The 22,062-nt window shown below is 50.0% G+C and overlaps 4 protein-coding genes across 4 annotated transcripts; 1 reads left to right on the top strand and 3 right to left on the bottom strand.

The window, feature by feature from the left end:
- Positions 1 to 1,612: 1,612 nt before the first annotated feature.
- On the bottom strand, positions 1,613 to 3,858 carry BO83DRAFT_83837 (putative C6 transcription factor RosA-like). Its single transcript, XM_025537645.1, has 4 exons — positions 3,511 to 3,858; positions 3,137 to 3,439; positions 2,818 to 3,082; positions 1,613 to 2,769 (listed from the first exon to the last, which is right to left on the bottom strand). Exons 1-4 carry the CDS (start codon positions 3,618 to 3,620, stop codon positions 1,729 to 1,731), a joined length of 1,719 nt encoding a protein of 572 aa, XP_025392802.1. The 5' UTR covers positions 3,621 to 3,858; the 3' UTR covers positions 1,613 to 1,728.
- Positions 3,859 to 11,508: 7,650 nt separating this feature from the next.
- On the top strand, positions 11,509 to 12,903 carry BO83DRAFT_449691 (uncharacterized protein; the record flags this gene model as incomplete). Its single annotated transcript, XM_025536756.1, has 6 exons — positions 11,509 to 11,515; positions 11,863 to 12,025; positions 12,160 to 12,312; positions 12,381 to 12,418; positions 12,640 to 12,673; positions 12,813 to 12,903. 6 exons carry the CDS (start codon positions 11,509 to 11,511, stop codon positions 12,901 to 12,903), a joined length of 486 nt encoding a protein of 161 aa, XP_025392801.1.
- Positions 12,904 to 13,648: 745 nt separating this feature from the next.
- On the bottom strand, positions 13,649 to 16,416 carry BO83DRAFT_303657 (putative importin beta-2 subunit; the record flags this gene model as incomplete). The annotated part of the gene is made up of 2 exons (XM_025527198.1): positions 13,649 to 13,750; positions 13,810 to 16,416. 2 exons carry the CDS (start codon positions 16,414 to 16,416, stop codon positions 13,649 to 13,651), a joined length of 2,709 nt encoding a protein of 902 aa, XP_025392800.1.
- A 2,047-nt stretch (positions 16,417 to 18,463) lies between these two features.
- Positions 18,464 to 21,868, bottom strand: BO83DRAFT_374640 (SacI domain protein). The gene is made up of 3 exons (XM_025530250.1): positions 21,412 to 21,868; positions 20,548 to 21,278; positions 18,464 to 20,491 (listed from the first exon to the last, which is right to left on the bottom strand). Exons 1-3 carry the CDS (start codon positions 21,620 to 21,622, stop codon positions 18,566 to 18,568), a joined length of 2,868 nt encoding a protein of 955 aa, XP_025392799.1. The 5' UTR covers positions 21,623 to 21,868; the 3' UTR covers positions 18,464 to 18,565.
- Between the last annotated feature and the right edge of the window lie 194 nt (positions 21,869 to 22,062).

Here is a 22,062-nt window from a genome sequence, read left to right as displayed (position 1 = left end):
CGATCCGGAAATACCCCGAGAACACAGCCATACTAGCAGTCTAGCTCCCATTAAAGACACTACCAGATACTACTCAGCTCCACTCAATAATAGCAGATTACTTCTAACTTAAGACAAGAGACAAACCCGCCAAGCAGATAAGCAAATCACCAAGATTGACTGACTAAGAGAACCAAACACCGACGTCATAAGCGAGGCACCTAACAACTAACTAGCCGAGATACACGTTAGTCTACTTAGTCGACTAAGACTAGACTAGATTACGGGATAGAACCAGACTAAGACACACGTGGCCAAAATAAATAACCACCTAATAATTACCGAACTAACTAACTAACTAACTAACTACATAGCTGCTGACAGCCTAACCTCGACTAAAAAAGACGGAAGACGGAAGACGGAAGACGGAGAAGAAAACGTGGTAGGAGGGGGGTCAATCCGCACCTCAATCACCACCACCACCACTATAATATATAGATTTTAGTAATGAATAGATAGTAACTGTTGGTTTCAGCTCAAACCCTGTTGGATTTTTTTTCTTAGTATAATCAGTATTACTATGAAAGAAAAATCCTCCTAATTTAGTCACGGACTTTCGCCAAAGTAAAAAATTGCACAGACATCCAATCCAGTCACATCCATCCTGGTCATGCACACATACACACACACACACATCCACATCCTCATCCTCATCCTACTCCTACTCCTCATCCCAACCAATCTAAAACAATTCTTACTTTCCTAATCCAGAGTTAGTCAAGTTAAGTAAATACTAGCATGGGAGAGGGGGGGGGGGGGGGTCAGAAAAGCCCCCATGCTAGTTCCAGCGCTAGAACGAAGCACCAGAAACACGTGTTGCATCATGGGGGCCGTGTAGATCACTTACTCCGACCTTCTTGACAATCTTTCTTCATCATCATTACGGAGTAGTAACTACTAGTATCTACAGGGGGGGGGCGCGGTTGAGATTATAATCCTTGTATATTAATTGGAGGACTATATACATAATAATTATTCACTAGCCTATATAAGGGTTAGTTCAACTGCGTATGGATCGGTGGGATGAAACAGGGAGTGAGTACCTTAGTAAACATATGGGTGGGATGTTACTTTGATTAGAAAGATACTACAAACCATCCTTAAGTACTCAACAAACTTGAATACTCACTTAGTTCATGCTAGGACGTCGGGCACGGTGATCATGCATACGATCTGTCGCTTAGATAAGTGGTGAAACTGTCGTTGTTTCATCTAACAACTACTATTATTTCTTTCTTGGCATTGCAGAGTCGAGTCGATCTCGAGAGTGGTTCATCATTAATTTGGGTATATACCTTATCGGTTATTCGTCACAATCACATTAGGAACATCATCCCACGCACTTCAGCGTATCATGAGAAACAAGTATCAAATCAAATCAACCAACCAGACAGTTCAGTCAGTCATGCATGCATGCAGATCAAAATAATCACTCATATCGCTAGCGTACGAAAATAAGCAACCAACCAGCCAAGCAGGCAGTTTCAGTTTCCAATCCCATCCCTCTATTTCGCCAATCCCAAGTAAAAATCCAAGAAAAAAAGAAAAAGAAAAACCAACCCAAAACACCCTGGCCGTCCTATCCCAGTTCATCTGATCCCGCTTTATGCCGTTTTCCGTATCCGCTCCGTAGCTAAAGATGATAAAATTAAAACATAGGAAACGAATTGAAATCACTCCAAGGTTCTCCTAGTGCCATCCCCTCTCGGGTGCTGTGTTGTACCCACCAACCATCACCGGAGTTTCTTCGTAGAGCTGCATGTTTAGCCCCAGCCCGCCATTGTTCACCCGTGGCAGTCCCCCGCACACCACGTCGCCAAGATATGGGGGCGGAAACGCAGGGGAGTGCTGCAGAGATCCCGCGTGGCTGTAATCCGAGAGATCGTCACGAGGGTCCGAGAGCAGCCGTGGGGAGTTCGGATACAAGGCCTGCGACGCTGGTGCCGTCACATAGGCTCCGCTGACGTCAAACGGGGGGCTGGCGATGGTCACCTCGGGAGGGGACTGCAGAGGCGGGGTGTAAGGGGCGTACGTGGCGGAGGCGGAAGACGGAGAGGATGAAGCGAGGCGGTAATCGTGGAGGCTGTGATACGGACTGGGAGGTGCAGGAGAGTAGTGGTCAAGGGAGGTGCGCGGAGACCACTGAAGCCGGCTTTTGTACTTGGCGACAATATGGCGAGGAAGATCCATGGCAGATAGTGCAAGGTGTGCATCGGGGTGGAAAGGATCGGCTGTGCTCCGAGCAACTACCATGCGGTAGATTTCTTCGATCGGACCGATGGAGAGCGGGCCAAGGTACGCACCGCCCAAGTCGGGAAAGAGGCTGTCGAGTACCACTCCAACCCCAAAGAACTGGGCCAGAATGGCTAGCGACCCGATGTCGGCATCTTCAGGTCGCAGCATGGCAGGCGGAAGCCAGAACAGCCATCTCCGTAGGGGCTGCATGCGCTCAAAGGCCTGTTCGGGAGTTTGGGAAAGGAGATCTCGCTGGAAGTGTCGTACAAACTCCAGCAATTCCCCGATTCGGCGGTAGTGCTCATGATTATGTGCAACCCGCTTCTGCAGGGCCTGGAGTGCCACGACGGTTTGGTCGAGGCTGGCCAGGTCTTCGTCTTGGAACTGGTAGCCCGACATGACGGGAGTGTTGGTGCATCCCAGATACCGCTGATTTTCCAGGAACATAGCCAACTCGGACTCTTGCTTCCACATCGGATGCATGGAACCCAATACCTGCTTCGGGTCAGTCTCGCCATCAACGCACAAGATAAAGATGCTTACCGTTGTAAGACCCTGCTGCAAAGACGCCCAGCTCTGCCACTCCGACGCCTGCCACGATAGAATGATCGAGGCAGCCAGAATTGCATCGCAGTTGTCCTTGGAAAACGCCCCCAGAGCATTATGCAGGCCCTGGATAGCAACACCGCGGTGGTGGTAGGCAAGTTGTTTCGTCTCCTGGTTGCGGGTGATCCAGGCGAGGTGGGAGGCGGACATGGTCAGAATGGCGCTCATAACAAAGTCATTAGAGATGGCAATAGCGAGGAAACTAGACCCAACGTCAGCAGATTCGTCATGTTTCTGCTAGGTAGCCCGCACTTACGCAGGCATCTTCTGCGCCCAAATGGTGCAGCCAGCGAGACCGCGTCGCTGGAGATCAATAGACAGACCAACAATGTGATGAATCAGGCGCAGATCAGTCAGCGAGAGCTTAGTCCAGCAGGTACGCGGGAACTGCAACAGCTCAGCAAACGGAGCCACGCCGGTGAACTGCCAGTTTTTGATCTCCATTTCGATTTCGGCGGACATGAGCAGGTCGGGTACATTGCGCATAGAAGATGCGTCGTCGTGGACCGTGGCAACATCCATGTAGTCGCAGCGACAGTTGTGCTTGGTGCAGTTCCGGCTGTGATGGTCAGCAGCGATTCCACGCAGCTGCAGTCTGCAGAAGGCAAAGCAAACAACAGATAAACATACCATTGTGGGAAAGTTTCGTCACAGCGGATGTGCCGCCGCTTGCATGTCTTGCAGCCGAAGCGAGACTTGGTGTGGCTCTTGCGAGGAGGGCCACCACCGGGACCAGCCATGGCGACGATGAAGGCTAACGAAACGGTGGGATCGAGGGAGAGAACAGAGAGTGTTGCGGTGGGGTCAGAGACGAAGCGATGAAACAATCACAAAAGAGTCAAAGCTTGAGCACAGTGACTGTCTCAGGCAAGGAGGAGAAGCAGTAATAGGAATAGTGACAGTTGACAGGAAGAAAGATGGGGTGGGAGGGGAGAGACCAGATGCGGAGATGGGCCAGGCCGGGATATTATAAGAAGTAAGAGCAGAAGATGATAAACCCAATCTGATCGGAGGCCAGAAATTACAGCCCACGGTTGGCTCAGTAAATGCGGCGTCCAAAAATAACCTCGAGCCGCAGCCCCAGTGAAGAGCAGCAGAGATACACACGTGGGGAATACGAGAAAACGGTGGAGGGCAAGTCAGTAAAGTAAAAGAAATGCTTTTTATTATTTTGCTTTTCCTTTTTCTTTTTTTCTTTTCTCTCTGATGTCCCTGCGTCAAGCCGAAAGGAGTATAGAGGAGAAGGAAGAAAAAGTAGAAAGACAAAAAGAGGCAAGGTCGTCAGGCGGGGACTGGGAGGGAAGACCAGCAGTAGCAGCAATACTAGCAGGTATTAAGTAGTATAAGAAGAAGGCGGAGGATTGGGGAACAATCAACAGGTCAGGACCAACCGGCCGGTAAAGGACGAGAGGAAGCTGCAGCCACAATTTTCCCTCCTTCAGCTGCGGGTCGAGGGACCGCGATGGTGGATTTGGTAATTTTAAAAGAGAATGAAACCAGAATAAGCAATTATAGGGAAGAAAGTGTAAATAAATTATATTTATATTTATGAAAGAGAACGAGAAAAGAGATAAAAGAAAAAAGGAAAATACTACTTAAGTAACTAGAATAAGTAACGAAATCGTCTGCATTTCAGGGGACGAGAAAAGAAAAGAAAATAATAAAAATGCCAAAAAGAGAAAATCATACTAAAATACTTACTTACCTTAGGGGACGAGAAGAAAGCCAAAAAAAAAAAAAAACCTAGACATCAAACGAGAAAAGAATAAATAATAAACAAATAAAATAAAACCACTATACTATAATTTCGAGTAATAAAAATAATAATAATCATAATCATTAAAACACAACCTAGACAATCAGTCAGGGTGGAATCTCTGGGGTTAGCGAAAGCCAAGATGTTGAGCGCCACGGTACGACCGGTCAGATGCTGATCTCCAGACAGTCCTCACAGCCAGTCATGAATGGAGCAGTGCCGGAAAAGGAGAGAAAAAGAAAATACTGCCACCACGATGGCCGATCTGGATGCTCAGAGAAACCGAGCAAGCCAGGGAAAAGAAAAAAGCATGATGATGGTGGTGGGGGGAGGGTAATGAAATCCGTCGAGTGAGCCTAGCCCCGACATGGGGGAAGGGTAAGTTGGGAGGAGCAGGAGGATCGGACCATGGCTGCAGGCAGGGGGGGTTGTTGATGGTCTGAATGACTCGGGTAAGAGAGAAGATTGTGAGTGAGATTGTGAGAAGTGATGATTTCATCTGGCCAAGTGAAGAATCGACCACCAAAATCATCGTGAGTAGTGGCAGCGGCAGCAGCAGCAGAAGGATGTCAGGCTCGCTCAGATTACTGTTTTCCGCATTATTCGCGCTGGGAATTTCTCCATTGGCACGACTTGAGCCTCTTCTGCCGAGACAGGCTTAGCGCAGGCGAGGCAGCTGGAATCCACATTCTGTTTTGAGATGAGTATTCTGACTGTTAATTGGCTGCTAGAATAACCCCAGGGCCAATGAAGACGAGGGCACGGGGCGGCCACATGGCAGCATCACCGCCAGTGGAAGTGCTTGGGCCATCCGTCCAAATGAAACACGCCAGATTCCCTCCCTCCTGAGTTAGTAGCCCGAGCAGAATGCAGTATGGAGTAAACTAATTACTTTAGTGTACTGCTGACTCTGCCGGTGATGAACTGACGGCCGGTGTGGGAATTTCCTGATCGATCCTCGCTCGCTCCATCCCGCCTAACTTCGGTCTGGTTCCGTTCCCCCTACTTACTTACTTGCTGGCTTGTCCGTTTCAAGTCCTCTGTCTGTGGTAGTCGGGGATTGGCATCTCCCCTCTTTCATGGTGATCCCTCCACTTTTTGCCTTGCCAGTGGGCGGGACGGGATTCACAAGCCTCCGAGGAGCAAGAGGCCCTCCTCATCCTCAGGTCTAAGCCGCAACAATCTGGAGTTCATCGCCAATCCACTGCCTTCGAATCGACGGAACCAGAAACTCAAACGCCCTTCCTCATCAGAAGAAGCAATGTCATCCTCCCTCCCCCTCCCTCTCCCTCCATCCCCAAAAATAAAGATAATAAAAAGTAAATAATATCATCTCTACGCCTCAAAACCCAGAATCATGCCACAGCCCTTCTAGCCCCCGAATGGTGGTGGCGGTCAGGGTCTGTCAGAGGAATGCTTTCCCTCTTTTTCCCACCCCCATTCCCCGACTCACCAAGGCTCGGGCGCAGCGGGAACACAGATACAGGCTAAGTGAACGAGCGAGCAAGCAACAGAGATTGGTAAGTTGGTAGAGTAACCCCGGGGGTTGTCTAGAGTCCAGATAGTCTGGACAGGGTCTGCGGAATCCTCACCCAAACTCTGGCGGGATACAGGTGTGGTTCCGACGCGCTCTACCTTTCCGGTTTCCATTCTTGATATTGATGGAGAGCGCTTCCCCATACCAAGCCAGCGGCGTCTGCTTGTTCTATGGTTCCTCCTTCATTTAGACTTGGGCCGGAGGAACTTACACACACAGACACTGTGTCTCTTTTGGCTGGGCTTCAATCACATTGTTGGTTCACCATTGGGCTGTGCTTTCAATTAAAAAATAAAAATAAAATAAAAAAACAAATGATACACGGTTGGACAGACAGCCTGTCACTTGCGGCGGAGTTGGTCCGTCTATCATCATTCAGATCGGCTGCAAGTACCTTCCACTAAGAGCTGTACTTTTCTTGGATCGACGACGGCCGGCCGGTCAGGCTTTCTTCGTCGTGAGGACCACTCTGCGAAATGGAACCATCAGTGGGCAATAGATTCTGTAGGCAACATCACTGTGGCCTGGTCTAGTACCTACTACATCTCCGCCCTGCTCTTTGGTACCTACGTAGCCCGTCCCCCTTCTTTTGGTTTCTTTATCCTCTCGCTACCTCTGCCTGACCTGACGGACAGATCATCCCCGCGGGACTGCAATAAGCCTAATCAGACCCGCTCGAACTGTGTCAGCCGCCTTCTTTTTTCTTCCCCTCTGTTCACGTTGGCTGACGTACCGGTAAGGATGCTAATCGGAGAACCATCGAATAAGGTGATCGATGGACCATAGATCCTACCACATTGGGCCATCCAGGATGATCGTTATAGTAGTGACTGAAGCTAAGTCGTCCGCCCGTGCTGGGATCGCTGCCACGATTATAAACGGAACGACACTTGACTTGCTCGGGTCTAAACTTCGACAAAGAGCCATGCCGCTGATGATGCGGATTGCAAAACCAGGGCCCTTCTCCCTCTTCATCGGAGACACCAAGAAATGACCAGGGTCTGTGAGTTTTGACGGGCAGTTGTCACTAGCAGTTAGTTAGTCGTCTGCCATAAGCGATGCATCGCTGATTGGGCAGCCCGTAAATTCTATCCCCCTTATTCATACCAATTAGGGGGGCGTTGTTGCTTTTTCCTGGCTCGTCATCCCATCTCACCCCCCATTATCTTCTCTTCTCCTCTCCTGCGTTCATCAAAGTCCTTGGCTACTTAACTTAGCCTCTCGTGGAGATGTCAACTTTCGTCAAAGTGTGCCCCCCGACGCCAAGACAGGTAAAGTACTGAGCAACTTAACTAGTCGTCGCTTGCACTTGACACATATACACACCGAATGGTTTGCCTTGCAGGGCGATCTGAGCGCACCGTTCATGGTGCCTGAAAAGGTGACCCAACAACCCCTCCTTTTCCCCCGTTCGCTCTCTGGAGGGGTGACCAGCAATAAAAACTAACAGATTACCTAAAGTACTCTTCACAGCCAGGTCACAACCTTAATGTGCGCTAGGGTGGAGGCAGCGGTCGCTAGTAGATTCCCTGTGTCCCTCTGATGGCTGTTGGGAGATAATTTCCCCTTGCTAGGGTGATGGGATTCGATAACTGCGGCGGGTCACCACCCTGTCGCGATTACCTTGATCTGAATAGGCACCGGAGAAGACCCATGATTCAAGCGCGTTGGGCTCCGTAGATAATCACAGTTTCATCATGTTCCAAGGATTGTTAATGAACCAATGTGCAGTGACTATGGGACCGTCTGCGGAGGATGCGATCTTTCACAAGCTCGCTCGCTCCTATCCATACCTTACGGGCGCACACCTACTCACACTTAGGACGTCATCAGCAGGACTCTCTGAATCTGGCCATGACAGCCGACCAAAGCGCAGACGAAATTCCAATCTGCAGGATTCATTTCAGGTGATTGGCCGCGCAGGGGACTGTGCCCAGGGGTTGCTAGTCAGCCATCCTGCTCTTTTGCCGAGCAAGACCCTGTGTAACGGTGCAGACAAGCCATGCAGCATGCGACCCGCGGGACAAGGGGGGGGTAGACAATTAAGTACAACCTTCAGAAAACCTGCAGAGAGATACCTTCTTCGGTCCATCAGTTGGCATCGGGGCGATGACAAACCCAAGTCACCGGCCAAGACCCCATAGACCCCGACTCAACCTTTTGCCCTGCTGGAAGGCGTCCATCATCCTTAGTCTTGGGTCCTGGTGCTGCTCGGTAGGTTTAGTCTTGTCCCGGCCGAACTAAGATTTGGGATCGAGGCTGCAAAGCAACAGCCCTCTCCCTCTACTAGATACTGTGTAAATGACATGTTGTAATTGACCGTTCGGGGCGCATTTTCAACCCAGGATTGCCAACGTAATGACTGACAGGACCTTCCATGGGGCATGGAAGATGAGCCTCGCGAGAGGATCCTAGTAGCTTAGACCTTCTCTTCGTAGAAGGTCTGACCTTCCATTGCATCAAGTGGGGCGACTGGAGTTACAGGAGAGACCGGGCGGTCGATTATGATAGACGCGCGATCCACCGCGAGGATGAAGGCGCAGTGGACGGACGTGGCATGGCGCCTTACCTCAGCCGATATGTTACGTTAGTACTTAGTTGGTTAGATATCTGTAACGCGGACAGATCATCGGCTTCTAAACGCACTCCATGCACAGGCGAAGTCTTCTGTATGACAGACCTGGTCCACATGCACAAGTCTGGATAAGACGATACGGAGGTAACACGGTTTCAGCCTCGACGGACGAAAGCCAATGTGATCTTGCAAGTGTCGGTTCCCAATCGACCGGATGAAACAGCGTCAGCTGTCATACCTCATGGCCAGCCAGACTCTCGGTGATTCTTGCCACTCTATTCTTTCCTTTTCTTTCATCAGACGGGAAACTCTAGCAGGGCTGGACTGCAAGCGATTGATGATTAGTTGTGGTTTAGTCTAGTGGGAGTAAGGAAGTGATCTGGCCCGTTACGGAACGGTCGAGCGGAATAGATAAAAAAGAAAAATAGAGAATTGGGAAAATAAGAAATAATTAAAATAATTCCGTTTAAAGAATAATCAACGATCAGAGAAGAGAAAACAAAGAACGGCGGCGATACCGGTCTGAAGGGTAAAGTTAAACTAGAATAAAGCTAAAGGGAAATCTCCACGACCAGCATTGTTAGTGTGTTGATTGGAGCCAGGATTCGAGAGGACGCTGATGGTTAACGCTGGTAAGAGGGCCAGAAGAACTCCGTTATTTAGTTCGCCCACGCTTGGACAATCACAGTTTAGTGGGGAGGGACCAACAATCTGGTCCGACCACACAACCACCGTCATCCACCGGACCCATCGAAACTCTGAAGATGACCCAAAGGACTAAAAGCAGAGCCACGGTTGACGGTGCCAAACCATCCGGGGCTGCGGGCCGGGTCCACGGTCACGGGGAGGCTGAGACTGTAATGAAAAGAGTGGGAAATGGTCTGAGGCCGAAACCTTTATGGGGGAGGAGCAGCAAAGAATCCACCAGTCAATTTCTCTTGATAGTCGGTGTTCTCTCGGGTCGGTCTCAACTGAGCTAAATTCTAGTCTAGAGCCCGCCTGACAGCGGAAAAAGGGCTCGACCTGCATCAGCCATGGAGGGATGAGAATGGAAGGGGGGTGTGGGAAGGGGGCTGGATGGTTGCATGCATCGTTGCACAAAGCCTCATTGCCACGTTTTCGTCCCGGAGATCGCGACAAAGTTCCCAAGATCCCGAAGAAATCGAGCATATGCCATGTGATGATGGAGGGATGGGGGAGGGGGGGGGGGGGGGAAGTGTAGGGATGATGCACTTACATCCCTGTCGGAGGGAGAAGCGAAGGGGATGAGATTTGTTGTTTGTAGATTATTTCTTAGCTAGTGAGTACACTACTCGTAGATTAATACCAAGAGCGGACTGGGAAGGAGCAGCTGGACCCTTCTCGGCCGTCAGAATTAAACTTGAAGCGATCTTCAGGAAGGCGTCCATGGTTCGTTGGGACGATGCTCCCAAGTTCAACTAGCTCTCCAGGAAGATAGAGATGGACAGATAGAATTAGATAATAGATCGCGACCGACTGCTGCACCAAACGAGGAGTAAACATCCGTCAGTACATAGTATACTCCATACCTCCTCCGTACTCGGTGTACTGTGTAAGTACCTCGAAAAGTAGTCGCTTGATACTGATTGATTGGGTCCATCAGTCTAAAGTACCCTTGATCACGGGGTCAACGAGGTTACTGAAGACTAGCCCAGGTAGCACAGCCAGTTAGACCCAGTCAGGCAACTGTCGGTCGGAGCAAGCCGATCCCAGATTCCGACCAACCAATGACGCAGCCATAACCATTCTCCGCATCAGTTTGGATGGCGACCAGAACAGGGAAGTAGTGGGCCAGTCACAGACAGGCGCTGGGCTCGGCAGATCCGCCGTCTTCTTTTTCTTCTCACTTCTCAGTCAGTTTTCAATCTCGCCAGATACAACCGCATCTGGTTAGTGCGCCAGGAGTCCAGAGGTGTTTCCCACTAACCCGGAATAGGGATCTGCCAACTTTAAGAAAAGAAAATACCAATCAAATGATACACATCTGATTTAAAAAAGAAAGAAAAGAAAGAAACCAAGATGGGATGATGTTCACTTCACCATCATCATCAGCAATGAGCAGAAAAAGGAAATCAAGGCGACCAACCCACTACTACCCACCTAACTAACTGCTAAATAACTGCCACAACCCAAAACTAGCCCCCAACTTCACACGCGGCCCAGGATCAACCATGTCAGAACCCAATAACTCGTCCAGTTTCCCTCGTGGCTAGCCTGAAGGATCGATCACCCACCAGTGATGATTTTATTATTCTTCTCTCGCTCAGTATCACCATCAATTCCAGCCCCAGGATCCAGCCCGTCGGGCGCGCCTATGGAAGTTAATCAATCGTTACTGCGCCGTCCTCGGAAATGGGTACACAGGGGGTGGAAAACAAAAACAAAAACAAAAAGTTGGCCACACAGCCTCATTGAACTTGGTTTACTAAATTGAAGACTAAGTCTAGTATGGATATGACTGGGAACCCCATCCAATTCCACGATGAATTAGCCGACAGACCACCCAGTACGGAGTACACAATATCTACAATAGTAAACAGTGAGAGTAAGAGAGAGAGAGAGAGAGTCTCGGCGCAATGGCCAATCTCCGAAAGAGAAAATAAAATCCTGCTCAACTAAAATACCACCCACCTGCAGTAGCTTTTTAGCGGCCGAAACATTTTCGCCTTCGCCGAAGATACCCTGATTGGGTAGGAGTCATACTTGAGTCAATTACTGACTACTCCAGCTAACTCCAAGATGGCGCGTACGTACATGGATGAGAATGATTACCTATGTCTTATCAATCCATACTAGACAAGTAGTAGACTGTAGCTGTAGCTGAGTGATGATTCATTAACCATCAATTAGTTTAATTCCAATGAGGCAAATCAATTAATCCTAGAGTAAGCCGCCATACCGCCATCCATGATGCCATCTCACTACCTAACTAACCTACCTCACTTACTCAACGGTGACAAATCCTCCATCCATCTAACTATCCAACCAACCATTCCTCCTCAATCAACTATTCTAGCCTAACAATCTAATGTCCACCCCCCCCCCCCCCCCCCTCTACTACTAATCACTAGTACTATAGTACCTAGTGCCTAGTCTGTAAAACCAAGGGAATATCCCCCTGCTCACCACCTGCATGGAACCTTCCACAGAAGAAGAAGAAGAAGAAGAAGAAGAAGAAGAAGAAGAAGAAGAATCCCCAAGCAAACACACCTACCGCCCTCCTTCCTTACTCCGTACATAGTGCTTACATCTTACTGTAAGTACTTAAGAGACAGCACCACCAGAATAAGTAATCGCTTAGAATGGATTATCAATCAATACTCTCCCCCAACTATTAACAAGGATAAAATCTGTCAATGTCGTACACATCCACCATATCTTAACCCATAGACATGAACCAAACCATCCTATCGGAGATGCCGATATGCGCTTCTTCATGATTACTATCTTTGATGACGATGATGATGATGATGATGATGATGATGATGATGGTGGTGGTGGTGGTCGCCTTACCCTGACCCTCCCTACCTGTACTTCCCATAAGTAAGAGAAAGTGTGTGTGTGTGTGTGTGTGTGTGTGTGCTGCGCTGTGTTGTGCTGTGCTGTGCTAGAAATGACCTGTCCCAAACCGACTGGGGTACTACTAGTAGTAAGTTAGTTAGTAGTATATGTATGCTGCAAACGCTAAAAGCTCCAGGGGGTTGCCCGCCCTACCCTGCTAGCAGACCTTGGCTGGTTTGCCCGGGGATTGCAGGGATTAAAAGGGACGGACAGAAGGGAAGGAAAAAAAATATTGACCAGGGTTGTTGTTTTTTGTGTGTTCGGATCCGAAGGGTCGGAGATAGGCATTGACTACTCCGTGGTAAGTAGTACTAGTGTTTATTGCTAGTGATTTTAGTACTACGTACGTTGATTTAGAGAGGGGATTGGGTTAGGGACGTAGGGGATGAATATAGACAGGCATTAAGTAGTTGGGGTTAGGAATATTGAAGTTGTTCGTATAACTTCACTTGCTATTTTGTGCTTTATGGTACTTAACTTAGGTTCAGTTACTACTATTCTTTGTTGATGAGTACTGTCATGTGGATCGGACCAGAACTGAACTTGCAGTTGGCTGGCTGGCTAGCTGGCTGATGCATCACTTTGCAATGGCATCTGTTTGTCGATCATGATGTCAAACTCAAATTCATATACATCATTCGTATAGAATATATAGACTATATCCCCCCTTCTCCCCTCCCTTCCATCGTAATTTGCAGATAAAAGAAACTTCACATCATCAGGGTAAAAAAAAGAAAAGAAAGAAAGAAGAAAAAGAGAACGCCAACGGTTGAGAAACACACAGTAGGTGTCGGCCGACTATCCCCTGCGTGCATCAAAAGGCTATCTAATATACTATTCTACTGGTCTATCTAATAACATAAAGAAAAATGAAGAATAAAAAAAGGTACAGGATCGATAGGCATGTCTCATTGTTCATTTCCCCTCTTGCCCTTTTCTTCTTCCTGGTTATATAGACCCGAGCTATACTATCCCAGGGTTTCATGTCCATCCGCTTTTTGCTCTTTTCGGGTTGTCCCTTTTTTTATTTTGATTGCCCACGGTCCAGCCAGCCCATTAGCCCTCCCTCTATGCAGACCCCGACACGGCGATCCACGCACAGTCGATTGAAACAGATTCCAAACACGCCACATCAAGGCTTAATCATCAGACGGTGTGCATACTCCCTCCCAGCCCGGAGAAAGGTCCATGATTTCGGAGAAGCCAACCACCGAGCCAGATGCCGGCGTGGGAGAAGGAAAAGGAAATGCAATTTTATGCGCCTTTCGCCATGAAATTTTGCGTTCAAAGGAAACATTAACATGACAAACATATAGATCTAAATCTGGTATACAGAACGAAGCTTCTGAGCAACATGGGCCGGAAGTTGCGACAGGAATGAATCGAAATTGGGTATCATATTTTTATATCCCTGCAACACCTGCATCATCATTGAGTCAGTTACACAGATTGAAGAGAATGGGGGAAAAGGCTACAAACCTGCTGGAATGAGGTCTGAATGTCACGGTAGTCCTCCTGGTTCATCGATTTGGTGGGGAAGGCAGCGATGGCCTGGAAGTAGTCCCCAAGGCAAGACTCCATGGCTGCGGGGTTCTTCATCACCACCTGGTTGAATCCGAGGAAAGCGGAAGCCTTCTCGCGGGTGAACTCAATCTTGTTCATTGACTTCAGGAAGACTCCGGCGAATTCGTTCAGACGAGCTGCAAGTTGATCGGAGCAGCAGATACCAAGCCGGCCCAGGGCCATCGCGGCGTTCTCGTTCACTGAGTCGATGATCTCCTCGTTGTTAATGATGATGAAAAGGCCCTGGTACAGCTTCTCCATATACGGAGACAGCGCGGCCTTCTCGTTGACGGCGATCTCTCCGCACGACCAGCAGGCATTGTTGAGAACGCTGAATCCAGTGTGACGATCATCATCCCGGATCTGATCCAGATCCAGTTGCTTGATCAAAGTGGGCATAATGTTAGGGATGAAGGACTCGAGTTGAGGGAAAATGTTAATCGCACAGTCACCCAGCAGAGCATACGACGACTGACGGACCTCATAGTTCGGATCTTCCATACAGAAGCAGAGCAGGTCAAAGAACCGGGGCTGGGAGTTGGCGACCAACTCGCCGCTCTTCTGCGGATCGATCGCCTGGATGATCGCGCTCAGAAGGTCCAGACTCGTCACCAGGAAGTCCTTGTCAGGCTCATCAATGGCCTGGTTGTTGACAGACGCCATGTACTCCTGCAGGTTCTCATAAATGATCTTAATGCACCGCTGGAAGAGGGGAGTGGCGAAGGGAGAAAAGGCGTCGCCATAGGCTGCCGCAATATATCCGAGACACTCCAAGAGCGGGAACAGCTCCCGAGACTGATCCGAGACCTTGTTGTAGCGATCAATGAGAGCAGGCATCAGGATATCAACCAGTTGAGGCTTTGCCAGCTCTCCCATGACGCACTCGGCCAAAGTCTGAACACAGTCATACAAGATGTACATGTTCCGGTCCTTGTACCTTCCAAAGCACTGCACAAACTGTCGAAGGATGGGCTCGCAGTAGGGGATCAAGTTCGCGTCCGACTTCTCCTCCAAGCTTGCAAAGGCAGAAGCAGCCGCCTCTTGAACCTTCTTGTTGCCGTCCAGCATCCTGCGCAGAATACCCTCCATCATAGGCTCAAAGAAGCGCGCTCTTTCCGACGGGTCTCCCAAGTGCGACGCCCATTCGGAGTAGCGGCCGAGGCACCAGCAGGTGATCTGTCGCACAACAGGTTGGGCGTCGTTGAGCAGGGAGATGAGATAGGGAACGAGCTCGGGGAGATGAGGCGTGACAGCATCCATACATCCATCTGCAACAGCACCAAGAGTCAGGACAGCAGCTTCACGATGAGGCCACTGCTCGTGACGGAGGGTCTCCTTGAGGTAGGGCAGGATGATCTCGAAGATCGGGTCGTGATAGACGTTCGAGAAGACATCCAACGCGGCGGCGGAGCACTTTCTGAGCGTCCATTCGTCCTCGGGATCATCTCCAAATTCGGAATCCTCAATCTCGCCTTCACTCAAATCGTCATCGTCTTCCTCCTCGGGAGCTGCGTTTCCGTTGGCTTGTCCAGACTTGGACATATCCAATTTACCGCTCTTGGACTTGGCGAACTGCGGCTTGAGGTCTTCCTGGCGGTCTTCGTCCTCGGCATCATCTCCTTCGCCGGTCAACCGAATGGCTTCATCCTCGTCATAAACCATGCTCTGGAGCAAGACCGGGACGATCTTGGACATGTGGGGAGCCAAGGGCTGCTGGAGCTTGATCTGCTCGCCCGCGACAAGCCAGAACTCAGCGGCGTCAAGCGCAAGCTCCGGGTCCTCCTGATTGTGCTGTTGCATGATGATGTAGTTGACCAATCCTTCCATGTGGGGGATGAGCTTCTCGGGGGAGAAGTCCACCAGCTGCGCGAAAGTCTGACAAACTGTGCGACGAACATCGGTACTCGAATCATTGGCGAGCTGGAACAATTGCGACAAAAACAGATCCATTGAAGCAATGAGCGCCTTGGGTCTGTGCGGGAGGAAGACATGGATGGTGCCGAGGGCCATTGAGCGGACCTTGGAACTCTGATTGGAGGTAAATTCTAGCAACTTGGGGATAATGACGTCGAGAGGGCATTGTCCTTGGTAGTCACGGTCGAGGATCTTGCGATTATCTTCGCACACCTTGGAGAGAGCCGACATGGCAGCCTCCTGGGCCATGGGCGGGATGTCACCGGAGCTATTTTCGACGAGGGTCAGCAGCTCCTGCAGGACATCAGGCCAGGCTAATAGCCCCGCCTGTTGCACCAATTCTGTGATGATTGTTCCGGCCGACTTCCGCACGTGAGGGTTCTCGTCGCGCAATCCGAGCAGGGTGGCCGATCGGATATAGGTCAAGCAGGGTTGGGGGATCGTGTTGTAGGCAACGTGAATTTTGGTCTTCAGGTTCATCGCAGCAGCGAAACGGACCATATCGTAGGTCTGGCTATCCATTCCCAGCACCGGAGAAGCCTGCGGGGTGCTGAAGAGGTAGGTGATGTAGTTGACATAGTCCGGCGACGAGGTTGCTTGTACTAGCATCTATCAGACGACAGAAGACGGAGGAGAGCTTCGGTCAGCCAAAATTTTACATTTCGAAGCGAAAGATAGGTCCTAAAACAAAGCTGTACAGAAGATGGGGTAGAGCCGGCGCTCTTGCAGCGACCGCGAAGCTCCCAGAATCATCATTCTGTTGAGGTGGTCGAGGGGAGGGGAATCATAAAAAAAAAAACTCAAAGTAGGGAAATAAAGCGGAGCAAGAGAGGGGAGAAAAGCGACAGCAAGGACACACCTGTTCGGCCTGTTTTTGGAGGGGGCGATCATAAGGGTTAAGGGAATCCTTGAGGCAGCAAGCCAGCTGCCTCAATGGATCGTCCTGCGGTTGCCATTCCATGATGTCGCAAAGGTGGAAGGCAGAGGGAGGGGGGGAGCAATTGCGGGTAGAAGGACGAGGGAGAGGAAGAGAGACAGTGGCAGAGAGAGGGAGAGACCGAGAGTGGAAGGGGACGTTGTGTAGCCCAAGAAACCCCGCCGTGAACTTGTGGGAAGCGGCTCCAGCCCCTTCTTCCCCGGAAAGGCTAAGAGAGAAAAAAAAAATGGAAGACAAGGAAAATAAATAAGATAAATTATAAAAATGATATTATCTGATAGAATCAACAAAGGATTCTAATTTTATTAAGGAAAAAGAGAAAAAGAACAATCCGATGTTCACAGTAGAAAAAGCGCAATTCAAGCGCACAAAATATTCCCAAGTGGACCAAAGTAGTCGCAATGGAGCCAGAAGGCTGTCCGGTGACGACAAGAGAAAATTCCCCTGGCTGGCGGAGAAAGACTGACTGAGAGAGACTGAGGGAGAGGGAGAGAGAGGGAGAGAGAGGCAGAGGCAAGAGGCAGAGAGGCAAAGGAGACAATCCTACTTAGCAACCACCACCAAAATGTTACCAAAGTTCTGAGTGGTTGTGGCACTAAGTAGTGGTCCTCCTGGCACTGGTTCTTTACATGGAAGAGGCCGTGCACCCGGAGATACTTCCTTGGGTTGTAGCAGTACTTCCAAGCACCTTACTTACGTAGGGAAAATTTGGCTGGCTGGTTATAAAGAAGGGGAAAAGGATTCAGGCTATATGTATTTGAAGAAAAGATGAAGCGACCTAGTATTCTAGTCCAGTGCCTCTGTACCCAGCCAGAGGGATGAAGTCTAGCTGATGATCCCAGTTGGGACGATGCGATGGGCAGGAATACATCCATGGAAGAGGAATGTACATGTTCATGTTCATCACTGGTATCGTCACTGGGTGACTCCCTCTATCTTTCAGAGGTCTGGTGGCCGCGGTAACCAGCGAAACGGTAATAAACATGCCACCGCTAGGCAGAGAAAGGGCAACCATCTGCCCGGTATGGTAATCAGCGACTATGACTGATACACTTTGTTTCCCTTAGTTACCTTCTGATACATACCTTTACCTTCGGACACAGCCCAGCGAGGGGCAAGCAGACATACTAGATAGATACGCACCTTTATCCCCAATAATCATAGGAAATACAACAGTGTTCATGTTTGATACAATTTTGCAGTTTACTCCGACTGTTAGTACCCAGCTCCAATACTGAACCAACCATGCATCTATTCCCCCCAATCAAGGTATATCCATCTCCCCAGAACCAAAAAGAATACCTTCTCTCCCTACTTACTACTTTACATGCATGGATACCAATCCCGGAAAATCCTAGTGTCGAAATCGGTAACTTATCATTTTCCCCCCACCCTCCCCCCCAAGTCTTCCAGTTCCAGCAGTACGTATGTATCATGAGACCCGGTCGGCGGCGCGGCAGAGGAGGCCATCACGATGCCAGAAATGACCTGTCAGAGAGAGAACTCCGATCCCATCGTGCACACCTCCCACGAGGGATCCCTTCAGAGCTAGCTTACTTACGTACATATCTCAGAAAATAGTTCCGTCCGCCCTGATCGCGTGCATAGAGTGGAGCGGTGATCACTTTAACCCTGAAAGTTGTCTAGTATGAAGGAGTAGGTAGTTGTTGGTACTGATGTATGTATTCCAACAATGAATGCATTTATTACCCATAGATGGTTACTTTCTGGAAGTTATGGACATCATGATTACTATGCTCTTGTGCAGAAAGTCACTTGATTTATCAAAGAAATGACCGAAACCTCCACCACCCCCCCGGTCTACGCCCACACCAATTTCTTGATGTCGTAGACCAAATGCTCCAGATATCCTGTCCGCTTCTTTGCCTCTTCGACCGATATAATGTCTGACGACTCGATAATGGAACTCTGTGTTCCGTCATCATCATGTCGTGTCTTGCCTGCTCTCATAGCCCGCTCGATCTCCTCGCAGATACTGCGCACCCAATCCGGCTGCCTCACTGTCGCCCCCGTCGAGTTCTGCGGAAGCGCCTTGAACGCGATGAGTCGGGTGGTCGAGCGGGGGGTCCCCTTGAACCACGCATACATGTTCCATTCGGTGCTGGGGCGCGCATTGCTGTCGAGGGTTTGCGAGGTAACCTGGCTCTGGAGGGAGCGGGTGTTGACCCGCAGCGCGTTCTCATCGCCAGCAAGATACTCAATTACTAACCCCATGTTGTTCTGCTCGTCGGCCTGGGCCTCGGTCAAGACCGACGTGATGTAGGTGCCATAATTGATCCGGGTCACGGAATGCAGGTCTATGCGTTCATACGATAGCACCTTGTCGACGTTCCAGTCGAAGCGACAGCTGTAGATAGCTGCGTCTGTGAGTAGAAGCACCGCCTCCTCGAATGGCATGGTCCGCAAAGTATTCGGCTGCCGAGGAGTTAACATTGTCCACCCACCCAGGAACTCTTCTGACTGGTCGCTAATAACAATCTTGCAACTCGTGTCGATCGCATTCTGCCGGAGCTTCTGAACCGAGATTCCCGGGTCCGTAGTCTGCATCTCTACAGCGAATTCCTGGAAAACCTGGGTGGAGACATTGCCCAGCAGATAGTCAATGCACGCCTGTGAGAAGTAGTCGTTGACAATGTTGTTGTAATAACGGGAGAGTGTCAGGCCAAAGTCATTCAGTGCTCCCCGGTAGTTCCGCTTCCGGGTCCTTGTGTAGTCACCTTTCAGGGCAGCTGTCGAGGAGTATTGCTTCGAAATAGCATCCCCGTTGTCTGCCCATAGAGTATTGAACCACCGAGTAGATGAATCACGGCCAAGATCAATGTTGATGCCCTCGCGCTTCAATTCACGCTCTAGAGCCCATTGGCCAAAGGCGCATTGCGCGACCCCAGTGCGGTCTAGACAGTCCATGCAATTCGTGCGCATAATACCCTTTTGCGACTGGAGGACAGTGTCGTTGCGGATAACAGTATCACCAAATTCGCTCAAAGTATCCTCCAGTTGCGTCACCAGGCGGCTCACATTCTCGAATTTCATACCGCGACACTCGTGGTGGAAGTCAAACCACTCCAGTGCAAGCGGCACACCATCTATACCACCTGACTCATTCAAAGCCTTTGCAAACTTCTCATACTGCTCTCCGAGCTTTAACTCTCCGGCTTGCTTGTCGATAAGGGAGACTCCCTGGATCTTCCCGTATCTCCGACTCAGATTCCTGAAGTGTCGGTCAAAGGCGAGTTGGTTCGTTTCGGTAGAGTGGTGCAGTACAGGGACGGGCTTGAAAGCGTATGGCGACTGCGAAAAGTACAGTGGGATTGATCCACGTATTTGAAGGTACGAGTGAGCATTATGGGACGGATCCCAATCCGGGACGGAGAGAATCTGCTCTGTCTCCACAAAGTTGGCTGTATTCCCAAAGTCATCAACGCCGCGACGGAGGTATCGTAGACCTGGACGCTTAACAGACCGTCGCGAGATCAGGGTGAGTAGATAATCACGCTTCTTCTCGCTGGTTTGAACAGCTTCTGCCTCTTGTTTGTCACCCAGTATGCGTCCTTCCTTGAGCTCCTCGTCCGGCTTTTCCGTGTCTGAGGGTTGATTCTCAGCCGGAGTCTCGGCAGCCTCAACGGTGAATTCTCGCTGGCCAACGAAACCTTGCATCAACGGAAGGACATAGTTGTGGGCATCAGCTGCGATAAAGGGAGACATCAGATGCCGGTTCCAAAAGTACTGAAGATGATGAATTAGCACGTGCATACTGCCCGTCACAAAGGAAAGGCTAATACCAGTTCATCAACGATCTTGTGCGACGGCAGATGATTCTTGAGAGACGACTCTTCCTGCGTCCCGAACTGTCTGGTGAGATCATAATCATATGCGAAGAAGAAATTCTGGGAAGAAAAGATCATCTTGGTATAACGTAGCAACTTCGGAAGCAACTCCACGGTTGGATCGGAGGGAAACGGCTCTCCAAGTGTTTTAGGCGGTGCATCATGACTCTCTGAAACGGGGCTTGAACGTTCATCATTCACCTCAGAGGATATGGTCTCAGGCTCCCCCTTGTCATCTTCCACGAGCGGCTCTGCAGAATTATGACCTACAGTACTAAGGCCGGGCAAACCAAGAGTTTTCCTTGAGAGCCAATTTGCAGCAAAACGTCCGAATCGTACTCTCTTCCCAATCACATCTTCAGCGATGCTGCCGACACTGCGAGCCCGGGAATGAGTGACTTCCTGCTCAGGGGAAGCTGGCACCGTGCCAACTTCAGTGTCGCCGCCTTCAGTCTCGGTGTCCGATATCGTGCTACTGTCATCGGAGGCAGTCTCGCCCGGCCCACCTTCTCCGTGAGACAGGCTCTCCTTTGCCTGAGAGATCGCGCGAATCGCATCTGCTTGCGACGAGGTCGGGATTACCGCGACATTAGTCACAGCATAAATGGGCTTGCCCTGTATCTGAGCCACTTGTTGCCGCTGAGTGATAGAGATGAGGAAAGAATATGACGCAACGGATAGCAGCCCTTTAAAGCGCGTTAGGACGTTAGCTATGGGGCTCTCTGTAACTCATCGGGATATAAACAGCCAACACAAGATGGTATATCCAGCGCAGTGAACAGCTACACTAAATATATAAACAAGGAACAGGCTGCTTACCGACAAGGCCATAAGCCTCTAAGCCAGAATCTCTGTCCTCGTCCAGGTCCGAGGCCGGCGCGGGGAGCGAGGAGACCTTGTTGGTCTTGTAGTCGATGCGGAGAGAGCTGGGCTCATTATTTCCAGAATGTCTCAATCCATTGCCGGAAGATTGAAGGATCAAGCCATCGACAGTGGCGATGATGACTAGCTTTCGCAGCAAGCCCGGCATGTCGCTTGAGCTTATCGCGGGGTTGCGACGGTCGCGGTCAGTGGGGAAGCGCAAAGAGCTCCGAGAGGCAAGCGAAGCAGCAGTGGACGATGCGGTGCCTAAGCTGCTGCAGAGCCGAACTTATCTTCTAGCCTGTCCATCCACACCATAGCTCGGCATATATCTTCAAAATTATGGCGTCCGCAGTGGGGAATTTGTAGAACAGGCCATCCGGCACACGAAGGTCGGTAGATGCACTAGGCCAAGACTAATCCCAACGCCTGTCAGGACAACAAGGCAGAGAGAAGCCGACATCATCGATCTTCAACCGCCAACCCCACTGGGCGGCCAAACCCAACCCACAAACCAAGAACCTGCCCGATCGCGAGGGGTTTTCCATCGTCCCTTTACGTCACCTGCGCCCCAGCCACGAAGTGGTCAATTGGTTTATTTTTAAATGT

Source organism: Aspergillus eucalypticola, assembly GCF_003184535.1.
Source record: "Aspergillus eucalypticola CBS 122712 chromosome Unknown BO83scaffold_2, whole genome shotgun sequence".
In the NCBI taxonomy this organism is placed as follows: Eukaryota; Fungi; Ascomycota; class Eurotiomycetes; order Eurotiales; family Aspergillaceae; genus Aspergillus; species Aspergillus eucalypticola.
Note: the sequence above shows the minus strand (reverse complement) of the source record. Positions and strands in the feature narration are given on the sequence as shown.